General features: G+C 40.5%; 1 protein-coding gene across 4 annotated transcripts in view; it reads right to left on the reverse strand.

Annotated features, from left to right (window-relative positions):
* LOC100339265 (pancreatic triacylglycerol lipase) overlaps window positions 1-13371 on the reverse strand; it is a 101293-nt gene that overhangs the window by 10790 nt on the left and 77132 nt on the right. The window contains exons 1-9 of one of the 4 annotated variants that reach the window (XM_089313970.1): window positions 8797-8832; window positions 8613-8658; window positions 7367-7521; window positions 6192-6314; window positions 3725-3859; window positions 2938-3049; window positions 1669-1788; window positions 1432-1551; window positions 492-610 (exon numbers count right to left, since the gene is read on the reverse strand). In XM_089313970.1, coding sequence (XP_089170096.1) covers window positions 492-610; window positions 1432-1551; window positions 1669-1788; window positions 2938-3049; window positions 3725-3859; window positions 6192-6314; window positions 7367-7521; window positions 8613-8658 — 930 coding nt within the window. In that variant the 5' untranslated portion in view covers window positions 8797-8832. Of the gene's footprint in view, window positions 1-491; window positions 611-1431; window positions 1552-1668; window positions 1789-2937; window positions 3050-3724; window positions 3860-6191; window positions 6315-7366; window positions 7522-8612; window positions 8665-8736; window positions 8833-13371 lie in introns of those variants that run through there. The other 3 variants (XM_089313971.1, XM_008270572.5, XM_089313969.1) reach the window with 3 other exon arrangements.

Here is a 13371-nt window from a genome sequence, read left to right on the forward strand (position 1 = left end):
CTCCTCTTTCTCAGTCTGACTTTCAAAATAATAATTTTTTTTTAAAATTACATATATGACTCTAACCTAGATATCAAAATGATATCACAGAAAACAAAAATTCAGAGATTTTTGCCAAGTATGAGATTTTATACAAATTTCTACATGTACATAATTCTGTTGCTTAAGTATTTAAGGAAATTTTTCCATGTTCATCAGAATCCTACAGGCTTGGCTCAGGCCTTGCTAGAGTACTTCTTTTGTTGTGATGTCTATTTCGAAAACACGTTTGAACACTTACCTGATACGTGGCAAAGTGAGAGAGAACAAGGTAAACGTAGGTCATTTCTGTTTGCACGCCCATTTTTCTAAATTCTCTAATGCTATGTCACTATTAAATAGGTTTCTAGAATTAAAGATAAAAAGATGGAAGTGAAGCATTCACTGCATGATGTCCTGTAGAGTGAGCTGTGCCAGTCATGAGATGTGGCAGCCACACACAGTCTACTTACTGCAGTGAAATCACTGTAAGAGGCACAGGAGAAGCCAGCAAAGCCACTAGGGTTGATGATGCTGTCAGTATAATACTTATAGCTTCTTAAGTGATTACAGGCTGCAAAGTCACGCGTTCCTGTGAAGCCAGACATATTACACATCAGCAGTACTCTTTATCTTTCCAAATTGATATTACAATCAAAAATATCATTGTTGAGTAGATTAATTTGTGTAAACTAATATGAGCCCCAAAACAAAACCATTTATGAACTATACTTGTGATTATTGATACAATTAGAAGTTAAGTACTGTTCAAGGTTATAATAGTTAATGCCACAGTTAAATGAAATGGAAAAATAACTTTATAAGGAAAAGATTGGTTCACAGAGATGTAAGTGCAAGTTAGTCATGTATTCCCTGAATTATGTCTGTGGAAATTTGACTATAAATAAATTTTCTTTCTCACAATCTTCTCACACTCTCATGAAAATCTTTATCTGAAACATACAATTAAAAGTCCGTTGTTGGGGCTGGCGCTGTGGTGCAGTGGGGGCCTACAGCGCCAGCATCCCAAATGGGGACTGGTTCTAGTCCTGGCTGCTCCTCTTGCGATCCAGCTCTCTGCTATGGCCTGGGAAAGCAGTAGAAGATGGCTCAAGTCCTTGGGCCCCTGCACCTGTGTTGGGGACCCAGAGGAAGTTCCTGGCTCCTGGCTTTGAATAGGCTCAGTTTGGGCCATTGCAGACATTTGGGGAATGAACCAACGGATGGAAGAATTTTCTCTCTGTCTCTCCCTCTCACTGTCTAACTCTGCTTCTAAAAGAAATAAATAAAATCTTTTTTAAAAAAGTCAGTTATATAAAATATGAGACCTGTAAAATTCCAAGGTATTTAGTAAATTGAACAAAACAAAGTACAAGTTTCCCCCCAAAATCTTTGTATACTGAATGGTTTTACCTTGCCAGATCCCGTCCACATCAACTATCTGAGAAAGAATGTTCTTGCTACATCCAGGCATTTCTAGTCCTCCATTTGGAAAGAAATCGAGGTGACCCACAGTTTGGCTCATTCCAAATCCTGAAGAATTTTAAGCATAAAGGGAGACTTATGTTACTGTATATGCTGAAGACTTTTAAAATATGCTAACACATAGACTCGAAACATTCTAAGAAGGGAACAAACTGAGGAACTCACCCAAGTTGGGAATCATTGGAGCAGCATCCGTGTGAATCGCATCCACAAACTGGGCATCGCTGGGGTCCAATCGGACTATTTCAGGGGTGTTCTGAAAGCAAGGTTCTGCTGGATCCAACCCTAAGGTAAGAGGACGTGTTGTTAATTCTCTCCCAGTGTTCATGCACATTCACATTTCTGCATTAGTTATAGCCCAGGAGTTGGCTGCATTCATGGAAAGACACGAATGAGTTCATCCCTCCCTTACCATTTTTCTGAAGGGAAATCTGCTTCTACTTTGCTATTTGCTTCAGCTTTCCTCCAGGCATAGAATTTGCCTCTGCTTACAGGCGCTTAGTCCCTGGAGAATCTCGATCACTGGAAGTAGATGCAGGAAAAGACCCGGAGCCTGGGCGACAGTGGGCTTCAGCTACTCAGGCTGCAAGTCTCCTGGAGACTGCAAACTCCCGTGGGCTCAAGGGCCTCAGCTTTCCCGGCCACAGAGTCCCAGCTTTGATGGCACAGTGCCTGGCTGCACAGGCCGTGACACACACACACAGGAAATAACAATCCGTGTAGACCTTCTCTTTGGCAAATTAATGGGTACACATTCCAGATGCTTCTCCAAATCCACATGTAACCAACTTATGTAAAATATTAAAAAGAGAACCACCAGGTCAGGACAGAAAGCCGGAAAATATAGGAGGGCTGTGTTCATTGTAAAGATCCACGCTCGCCAAGTCTTTCCTTGAAGGTTACACAGTTGTTTCAGAGCCTGAGTAGCCAACATGATCTGCCAGTGGCTGAATGCAGCCAGTCTGAGGTTTGGAAAATACCATTTTAAATCTGAGAACTGGCAGCCCATAGCAGTTTGACTACCTTCCCCCTTCCCACAGCTCTGTTGTGGCTGAGGAGGTTTGGGCTCATTAGCTATTGCTACTGAAGCAGAATACAATTAATTGTCAATATTAAGCTCTTTGGGTTTAATTCGATTTATTCTAGCTAATGGTATTTAGCTTTTCATGAAACTTGCCACTGAGGAAACAGACTTGAGTAAGATCTAGAGATGATTTTAATTCGTATTTTAGAAAAAGGCAGGGTTTTTAGATGTTACACTGGGCAATGTGGAGCAAATATCCGTATCAATGAAAATTTCACAAAGTACAGCCCAATTCAGAAACTTTGTGGAGGTACAAAGCAGGCTGATCCTAATTTTTCTTCTGTATTTCCTTTCAGATCTCTATAGGCTACATGTAGTCTAATGTTGCAGTTTCCACAGTTTTGACCAACCTGTGATCCGTCCAATGGCCCCATTGGTCCTTCTTCCGGCCTCCCCAGCAACATGGGAACCCAGGCTGTGGCCAATTAGATGCACATTGGATGGTGAGTACCCAATCGCTGACTGTTGGAAAGAAAATCTTTTCAAAATGTTTTCAAGTGTTTAAGCATTCAAGCTGTGCACAGAGAAGAATCTGCAAACTTCGAATTTAAGAAGACACACTGTTCCTTCAAAGCAATAGATTTCCATGACAGTTTTCCCTTTAGAGTTATAATTAAAAGTAGAAATGGGTTTAATTTCTAAATGGTTTAAAACAGGTTCTATTTCATTCCATTTCCATGTAGAAAGAATCCTTGAAGGACATGGTAAGCTGTTACAGGGATGACAGAGCAGGTGTTTGGGTTACAGAGCAGTAAAGAAGAAATGACTTGAGAACATTCATGTTTAATATGTTCTGTATTTTTAGTTATTCAAGGCTAGCTTGTTATCATTTTAGTTCTCTTAAAAACTAGTTTAATCTTGAGATTGACCTTGTCATGTCAACTTGGTAGTAACTGGAAAAATTAAAACAATTCAGTAAAAACAACATACATAGTTGCTTAATTGATTTGATGACTTAAATAGAGCTATTGATGAACCCAAACTGAGATTTCTTTGCATTTTTCTTTTCAACTTAGGGTAAAGTCATATGTTAGTGGAACGATGTCTTTATCAACATCAAACCTACAGCTTTTTTTCTTTTTTAAAGAATTTAGACAGCAATGTGTGTGGGCTTTTATATAACCCAGACGTAGTTACCTGAAGAGCGTTAACTAAATACGCCACTTCCGCCCCGACAATCCGGACGTTCTGGGTGGCCTGCGAGTACGTAGTGCGGGAGCCCCCCTTCCAGTCCACACAGATGCAGTTCACACTTTCCACCTGAAACAGGTTCTGATGGGAGAGACACAACAAACAGGCAAGCAATTCAGCGTCTTTGTTAACTACTAATAAACACATTTACGGACCAGGAGAAATTCCCTTTGACCTATAAAGTATGTCATTAACCTCAAAGCAATGAATAGAACGCCCCGACTCCTGTGGATACGGACTCCCTGGTGAAGTTTAATGTTGACTCCAAATGGGGTTTGGTCACTGTAGGAACTGGGATTTCTGTTTCCATAGATGCACAGACTCTTGATTCAGCGAAGAGATACAGAAGCTGTGATATAATGAGTTGTCTCATCAGAACATTGTAAAAGCTATTAATAAGACTAAAATATAGTTGGGAACATTGTCTGCCTTCCTGGCAATAACCTCAGTGCCTAGAAGAGTCTCTGGCACATAGTAGTGGGTGCTCAAAAACATGCTGAGTGAATGAAAGACTAGAAATGCTTAAATTATAAATACGTAGAAGGTAAAGGAACATGCTTTTCCATGCTGGGCAGACATCACCGAAGAGTTTTTTCATCTCAAAGTGTAGACTCGCAGCTATCTACTGGAAACCTCTCTGATGCAGTTTCCATAAATGTTAGTTCTGGCAGAAATTTTGCTTTTTTTAGTGTGTTTGTATATACCCCACTATTTGCCAAAAAGAACATGAGAATAATGAGGCAATGTTAGGACTCACCTCCACTGCTTATTGTATAGAAGGAAAACTCCCAAGAATGAAATGGTTGTCCTAAGTAGACAAAGTGAATCTGTTTGGCTGCCTTAAGATAGCTGCATACAATTGTGCAAAGGACATGGCACTGCTAACATCCCAGACTCTGCACCCTGCTTTGCTGGTATCATAGGTAGCTAAGAATAGGGTCAAGATTGGAATCTAGGAACTTTAACTTTCTAGCTTAACACATTCATTTCACTATCACAATGCAACAGCATTAACAAAGCCAAATCAAATCCAATGCAAGTGAGACAATCGCCTTTGGGCACCTTATAAATAGTGTATCCAAATCTAAAAAACACATATTTCTTTTAAACTGAGAATTACATTTTTTTCTTCACTGCTTTACAGAAATCTATTACTACCTCCCCCCAGTAATCATCAGATTTAAATTTCTTCTAAAGGCAAGTTATGGTTTTACTGATTATTCTTAAGCTTGAGAAATGAACAGACTCTACTATGTTCATTAGTCTTCAGGACATATGGATACACTTGGGAGCTGATTTGGCTCAGCCTTTTGCTTGAGTCAAAGACAAGGCAAAAATTAAATGGGTGTAGGAGGATCATTGAGTCTTTTTCTTGACTTCTCTGGATAAATGATTACAGCTTTGTGCCACAGCTGACCACAGAAATTTGATGAAGACATGAATAAATACACAAATAATTGAGTCAATATAATGATCCTCAAGCACTAGCAGTTATAGGACAATTCATTTTATTGGATTTTCTGTCTTTAATTCTTCATTATTACAAGGCACAGAGCCAAAGGCAAATTAAAGAAAATAGAATCGTTGTGGTTGAAACAACAGAAGCTGGAAATGAAAACCATCACAGATTTCCTAGATATTGATACCAAAGGAGACCAAAGAGTAGCAAGGAAAAATTGAGGAAAAAAAAAGATTATTTCAAGAAAATGAGATGTCTTGGCTCTTCACAAGGGAAATTAAAAGCTAGTAGAAAAATAGCAGCCTTGATGAGTTGGTGTGCATCTGTACTGAAGCTTTAGTTGCAAAACTTTGGAGATATTGCTGTATTAGTTACTAATAGAGGGCTTTGCCCTGGAGCCTCCAAATGCCTGAAACCTCACTGTCCTGGCAGTCTCAGGCCTCTTCTATCACCAGCACCTCCTAGAGTTCCCCTGGAAACCCGGGTCGAGAGTTGTAGTGACCAACATCTGTCCTCCTTGGTGGGCCCACTGTGTTATTGGTTAGTTATCACTGCTGAAACAACTTTCCCTTAAGAGATGACCAGGTTAGGGCCAGCATCCCGTGTGGGTATGCTGGCATCCCATATGGGTGCCGGTTGCAGTCCCAGCTGCTCCACTTCTGATCCAGCTCCCTGCTGATGGCCTGGGAGAGCAGAGGAAGTTGGCCAGGTCCCTGGGACCCTGCACCCACATGGGAGACCCGGAGGAGGTTCCTGGCTCCTGGCTTTGGACAGGCCCAGCTCTGGCCATTGCTGCCATTTGGGAATGAATCAGCATATGGAAGATCTCTCTGTCTCTCTCTGTCTCTCCCTCTTTCTCAGTAAAGTTTGCCTTTCAAATAAATTTTAAAAAAATTTAAAAAGAGTGATTTACATACCACTTAAAAAAAAAGGAGAGAGATGACCGCGTCTCACCTTGCACAGATCATGCAGCCAGCTCTCTTCCCCCTTGTCTATGAATCCATGAATGATGAAGCGGGTTTTTCTATTTGTTTTGAAATTGGAGTTTTTGATCGTTGATGCGTCTGCAGTGAGTTCCTGTTTTGGGGAGAGAAGTGTTTCAGGTCAAGTCTCCCGTAATATTTACCAGAACCACATGTACGTAGGAGGGATGGGAGAGAAGAGGCTGCTGGGAGTCAGGAGTCTTGTGAATAAGGATTCTCCCCTCACAGCCCAGCTATCCACAAGCACTGCTAAGCTGCTACTTTCCTGTCATCTTAAAATGTTTTCAGTTTTTCAGCTTGGAATAACAGGTCTGCCCTGATACGGTGGTGAGGATGTTTACTCCCATGATCATGTGGCTGACTGGGAGCTATGGCTCACTGAAGCTGCCCAGCACCATGAGAGAGAATAAAATTCAAAGTACATGGGGCCAGCATTGTGGTGTAGTAAGCTAAGCTTCTGCCTGTGGTGCCTGCATACCACGTGGGTGCTGGTTCATGTCCCGGCTGCTCCTCTTCCAATCCAGCTCTCTGCTTATGGCTTGGGAAAGCAGTGGGAGATGGCCCAAGTGCTGGGGCCCCTGCATCTACGTGGAAGACCCAGAAGAAACTCCTGGAATCAGGCTCCTGGTTTCAGCCTAGACCACCCCTGGCTGTTGCAGCCATCTAGGGAGTGAACCAGCAGGTGGAACTCCTTTCTCTCTGTCTCTCCCTCTCTCCGTCTGTAACTCTGTCTCTCAAACAAATAAATCAAATCGTTAAAATAAAAGTACAGGTTCTATTGAATACATGTTGGCTTCACACAATCCCAAAGTAAACAAAAAAATCATTAAGTCAGATAATCATAAGTTGGAGACCCTCTCTACATATAAATCATAATAGAAATACACATATATCTTATATATGTAAAGCCCCATATTTGGAATATTTTTGTAATGGTAATCTGTACATAGCACAAGAAGAATATGAAATTAGTGGACTGTTATGAACAAGTTACATAAAATAATACTTAAGTACACTGCCCTGAAATTCTTCAACGTTAGAAATTGACTGCATGACCTGATTGTCTCTCTAGAAGACTTGAGTTTTTAGAATTGTAATTCCATGAAACAGCTGGCACTCAGTCACGGAAACAGTGAGCGTTCTTACCTGGTAGCTGTCTTGGTTCTCATTTGTGTACAGGAGGAAGCGAGTGTTGACATGTTTCGGGTCCTCGGGCAGGGTTTTGATGGGTCTCTCTGCAGTGCCTGCCCACGGGACATCATCACTGAAGCAGCCGAGTCTGTCGTAGCAGATTTCACTTCCTGCAGTTACCCAGAAGTGATTGGAAGATATCAGTTTGACCAGAGTGCTCTTTGTCATAGTCTCTCAGCCAAAATAGGAGTTCAGTTATGTTTTGTAGCAGATTTGCATCCTCTGCTTCCCGAACACCCTCCTAATCTCCACTCAGAGAAGCCCCAGGAGACCAAGGCTCCGCGAAAGACAGGCAATCGCTCCGCAGGTCACCTCATTCCCTCTGTGTCTGCTCAGCCCCGTCCAGAGGCTCATTTTAGTCCTCACCTGTGTGTCTTCCTTGAGTCATGAGTTAGTGGTGCCCAAGAGTGGCGCAGCCTTGTCTCTAGTCATGTGGTTTTGGTCTTTGGCTGGAGATACTGTGTCAGGCAAGGACCACCAGCTCATATTGCTACCCTGACTAAACGTTTAGTTGTCTATGTGTGAGCCTCTCCTGGGTGCCTGGGTGAAGAAGCTGATCAGAAACAGTCTAACAAGATTCATGCTTTGCCATAACCCTATGCTTGGCTATTACCACACAAAGGAAGAACTATTGGAAGGGTTCCTGAGGATGATAAAATCTACACTCACAACCGGAGTAAGAGTAGCTGCTCTTACAGGGGCACTTACCATGTGCCCAGTGCTGGGCCCAGTGATTTACTTATCTTACGTAAGCCTCACAACCATCCCATGAAAGGGGTGATGTCATTCGCATTTCATAAAAAGATACCCCAGTACAGAGAGGTATGGAATTTGCTCAGGGTACTATTGTTGTAGGCGGCAGACACATGGTTCAAACCCTTCACTTGACTCCAAGTGAAGGTTGCTAGACGCTGCAACCAAAACCAAAACAAAAAACAAGACTGAATTTCAGATAAACAACAGATATTTTTTGGCACAAAATTGACACATTTTGATGTTTGTCTGGAATATTAGTTGTTTATCTGAACTTTAACAGGGTGTCTTAGAGCTTGACCCACAGCCTTTCTCAAATTGCCTGTGTTCTTCCCCAGGCACCCTCCTTTTACCCATCTGTCTCCTGCAGGAGTCAACGCAGCAATCCCATGCCTTCTTGGAAGGACTGAGCAGTGAGTCTCTCCCAGCTCCATGTATTTTTTCTTACCTGCTACCACGCCTAGCAGCAGTGAAATACTCCAAAACAGCAGCATCTGCATAAAGTCAACAACATGATTAGGTCTGGCTACATACATTTTGAAAAGATTGGCACAATGCAAGTTCATCTGTACCTCTGGGGGAAAACAGACAATTCTGATAAACTAGCCCTGCAAAACCTGCTCCCGACTCACCGTGGCAGTTCTGCAGTTTCCGAGCACAACCAGATCACCGGAAGGCCTTTTTTTTTTTTTTTATAGGCGAACCTTATCTCTTTTTGAGCAGTACTGTGGAAAAGTGGCATGAAAAGAGAGAAATTTCCAAGGATCTATTTCTAATTTTATTCACAGATAAAGCTAGATTGATAGAATACATGACATTTTGCAAGTACTTGTGGGAAGATCAGAATGTGGTAGATAATGGAAATTTCTCTTCCAATGTCATTATATAATGCTCAAAATTGCCATCATGTCACTGTAGCTAAATATGTAGTCTTTCCACTTTTTTTGTAGTTTATAATTCTCTGTGTCGGTCTGTGGGTTAAGTGTGACGCTAAACTCTCTTCCCAGATTTGATAGCAACAGTTTTGCAAGCAAATACTAACAGCTCAGTAGCTCATGTAGTTTTTGTAGAACCTTGGTTTTCACTCAGAAACAGTGAAATAGAAGCCGTTCTCCAAAGAGCTCACTCCTCTACTATAGCACCTGATGTTTTACTTTGATAGTCCACAGAATTAATTTATTCCTCAACAATAACACAAAGCAAAGAATAAATAAATTAACTAAAGGAATCAATGGCATTGCTGAGAACCCAGCAGTGGAATCAGTAACCTCATCATTGGATAAAAGAGATAAATGAAGTTCAATCTGAATGAAATACAGACTAATTATACCAAATATCAATGAAACAAAGTATTGCATTTTTAAAGGTAAACAAATTGACAAATCTTTAGCTGGACTAACCAAGAAAGAACAAGAGATTCAAATACATAAAATTATACGTGAACAGGGAACTATTGAAACTGATACCACAGCAATACAAAGGATATCAAGGGACTGCTATGATAGGCCAACAAATTAGAAACCCTGAAAGAAATGGATGTGTTGGACACATGTAACCTACCAAAACTGAACCATGAAGACACAAAAAAACCTGAGCAAATCAGAAACAAATAACGAGATTGAATCAGTCATAAAAAGTTTCCCGTCAAAGACAAGTCCAGAACCGGATGATTTCACTCCTGAATTCTATACAATTTTTAAGGAAGAACTAACACTAATTTTTTTCAAACAATTCCAAAAAAATGATGGAAAGGAGCCCTTCTAAACTTATGCCATGAAGCTAGCATTTCCTGTTACCAAGCAAGATAGGGAAACAACCACCACCAAAAAACTATAAAAAAGGAGTTTTTTTCCCACAAAAAGAAGCTAACAAAAGGGAAACCCTTTAGACTAATAACTGATGGACATAGAACTGATAAATTCATAAAAGTTTTATAATATAAAATCAACATATAAAAGTCAGAAGCACTTTTACATACCAGTAACAAATGTATTGAGAAACAGTCATGAAAGCACCCCCCTTCACAACAGCTACCAAAAGCTTATAGTATCTCGGAAGAAATGTAACCTAGGAAGTAAAGGGACTTTTAATGAAAATTATAAAGTGCTAATAAAAGAAGTGGAAGAGGACCCCCAAAAGTAAAAGACCTCCCTGCTCATGAATTGGAAGAATTACAATATTAAAATGTCTAAGTCCAAAGCAAGTTACAGATTCAATGCAATCCCCATTAAAATACCAGTACCACTCTTCACAGAACTATTTTTTAAAAAGTCCCAAAATTCACATGGGAAAATAAAAGGCCCCCAAAGCCAAAGCAATCTTGAGCAAAAAGAAGAAAGCTTTAGCCATCACAACATCTGATTTCAAGACAATACAGAACGATAGCAACCAAAACAGCCTGGTACTAAAACAGATGCGGAGGGTCTGGAGCTGTGGTGTACTGGGTGGGGCTGCCACCTGCAGTGCTGGCATCTCATGTGGGTGCTGGTTTGGTTCCCAGCTGCTCCACTTCCCATCCAGCTCTCTGCTGCGGCCTGGGAGGGCAGTGCAGGATGGCCTAAGTCCTTGGGCCCCTGCACCCATGTGGGAGACTCAGAGGAGGCTCCTGGCTCCTTGCTTTGGATTGGCTCAGCTCTGCTTCAGGCGTTAGGGCCATCTGGAGAGTGAACCAGTGGATGGAAGACCTCTCTCTCTGCCTCTGCCTCTTTGTAACTCTGCCTTTCAAATGAATAAATAAATCTTTTTTAAAAATAAAACAGATTCAGAGAACAATAAACCCTTGCATCTACAGTCAATTGATTTTTGACAAAGATGCAAAAAGGTACAAGAGAGAATGGACAGCTTCTTCAATAACTGGTTCTGGGAAAACTGAATATTTACAATCAAAAGGTTGAAGCTTGACTCCTACCTCTCACCATGTAAAGAAAGCAATTCAAAATAGATCAAGGATCTAAATGTGAGACCTGAAACTGTGAAACCACCAGAAGAAAATATAGTGGAAACACTAAGACATTAGTAAAGGCAATGATTTTATGGATAATACCCCCCAAATACAGGCAATTATAAGGCAAAAATATATAAATGTGATTATAGAAAACTAAGAAGTTTCTGCAAAGCACAGGAAACAATCAACAGAGTAAAAAAACAACCTACAGAATGGAAAAATGTTTTCAAGTTATTAATCTGATACAGGATTGATAGTCACCATATGAGTATATAAGGAATTCAAATAACTTAATATCAAAAAATCTAATTTTAAAATGGGAAAATGATGTGAATAAACATTTCTTTTTTTTATTTTTGACAGGCAGAGTGGACAGTGAGAGAGAGAGACAGACAGAGAGAAAGGTCTTCCTTTTCTGTTGGTTCACCCTCCAATGGCCGCTGCAGCCAGCACACTGCGGCCAGTGCACCTCGCTGATCCAAAGCCAGGAGCCAGGTGCTTCTCCTGGTCTCCCATGGGGTGCAGGGCCCAAGGACTTGGGCCATCCTCCACTGCCCTCCCAGGCCACAGCAGAGAGCTGGACTGGAAGAGGGGCAACTGGTACAGAATCTGGTGCCCCAACCGGGACTAGAACCCCATGTGCCGGCCCCCCAAGGTGGAGGATTAGCCTATTGAGCAGTGGCGCTGGCCCTTGAGTAAACATTTCTAAAAAGAAGAACTAGACATGCCCAAAAATATATTGTAGCATACTCAATATCATTATCCATCAGGGAAAGACATATCAAAATGAGATTTCATCTCATTCCATTTATTATTAAAAAGACAAAGAATAGCAAATGCTTGTGAGGATGTGGACAAAAGGAACTGTTAAGCACTGTTGCTGGGAATGTAAATTAATACAGATGTCATGTTGTCCCACAGTGGGTATATATCCAAGGAAATGAAGTCAACATACCAAAGAGGCACTTATATGTCCATATTTATTGTAGCACTATTGACAACAGAAAAGATCTGATCCAAGTAGATGCCTATCAGTAGAAAAACAAAGAAAAGGTGGTATATATACACTATGTAATATTATTCATTTGCTGCAAAATGGATAGAACTGGAAGACACTATATTAATGAAGGAGGCCAGGCACAGACAAATATCACATGACCTCCCTCATATGTAGAAGCTTGAAAATAAGTAGATCTGAAGGTAGAATAGTGATTATCAGAAGTTGGGGAGGGTGGGATAGGGGTATATTATTTGAATAATGGGTACCAAGAGAAAGTTATATGGAAGGAATATGTTCTAGTGTTGCAAAGCACAGTAGCTTGACTCTACTTCACAATAACATATCTTATATTTAATAAGGAATTAGAAAAGAGAAACTCAAAGGTTCCAAACATAAATAATGAGATGGGGATGATAATTATCATGATTTCATCAGTATGAATGCCTTGAGTTATCACATCCCACCCCATAAATAGGTACAATTACTATGTATTGATAAAAAGATAAAACTCTTGCAGAATGTAAACAAAATTAAAATTTCTTCTTACAAAAGACTGAAAAGTGATACCATAATTTTAATAGAACTGAACTCTTCAGCAATAGTCATAGATATAGAATAATACCAGAGATATGGATTGAATCATATAAAGTTGCCACACTGGTAGATCAAAAATGGTCAAATCCTCATTTAGTTCCTGGTAAAAGTTTACAGGTAAAGAAAAAAATTCAACAAACTATTTGTGAATGAAATCATTCAAGAATGGCAAGGGAAATATTAGCAGTAGTATGGAAGGGAAGGAGTACAGGAATACCATGGGTGGAAGACAGGGCACATTTTTATCTTCTGGATCTTGAATTTTAGCCCCTTCTCAGGGAGACTTCTCCTATTCTATCTACACTGGTTCTTCTCTTCCATCTAGGAAGTACTCCCTTCAGAATTTCCCTCCTTTGAAATCCATGACAATCAGTTATGGGACACAGGTTTAGAGAAGCCTGGAATTCTCTGGGCTTTTTGTCTCAGCAAAGCATCTACATAAGAGGCCCTCATCACATCCCCATTGAATGAATGAACAAATGAGGAAATGAATATGAGAAACAATTTGTTATGCATAATTGCTATAGTAACAACTACCTGTGCCTCTTTTATGCAAAACAAGCCCCAAACCAACAAAAACAAAAAAATCCTCAGAAGCTTCCAAGAACTGAATTCTTGCATCTCTATAGTACTGTCGAGGTCATACTGTGTTGACCCTATAGAAACCAA

The sequence above is a fragment of the Oryctolagus cuniculus genome, chromosome 15, assembly GCF_051225735.1.
Source record: "Oryctolagus cuniculus isolate XC-2025 breed Fujian yellow rabbit chromosome 15, ASM5122573v1, whole genome shotgun sequence".
Lineage (NCBI taxonomy): Eukaryota > Metazoa > Chordata > Mammalia > Lagomorpha > Leporidae > Oryctolagus > Oryctolagus cuniculus.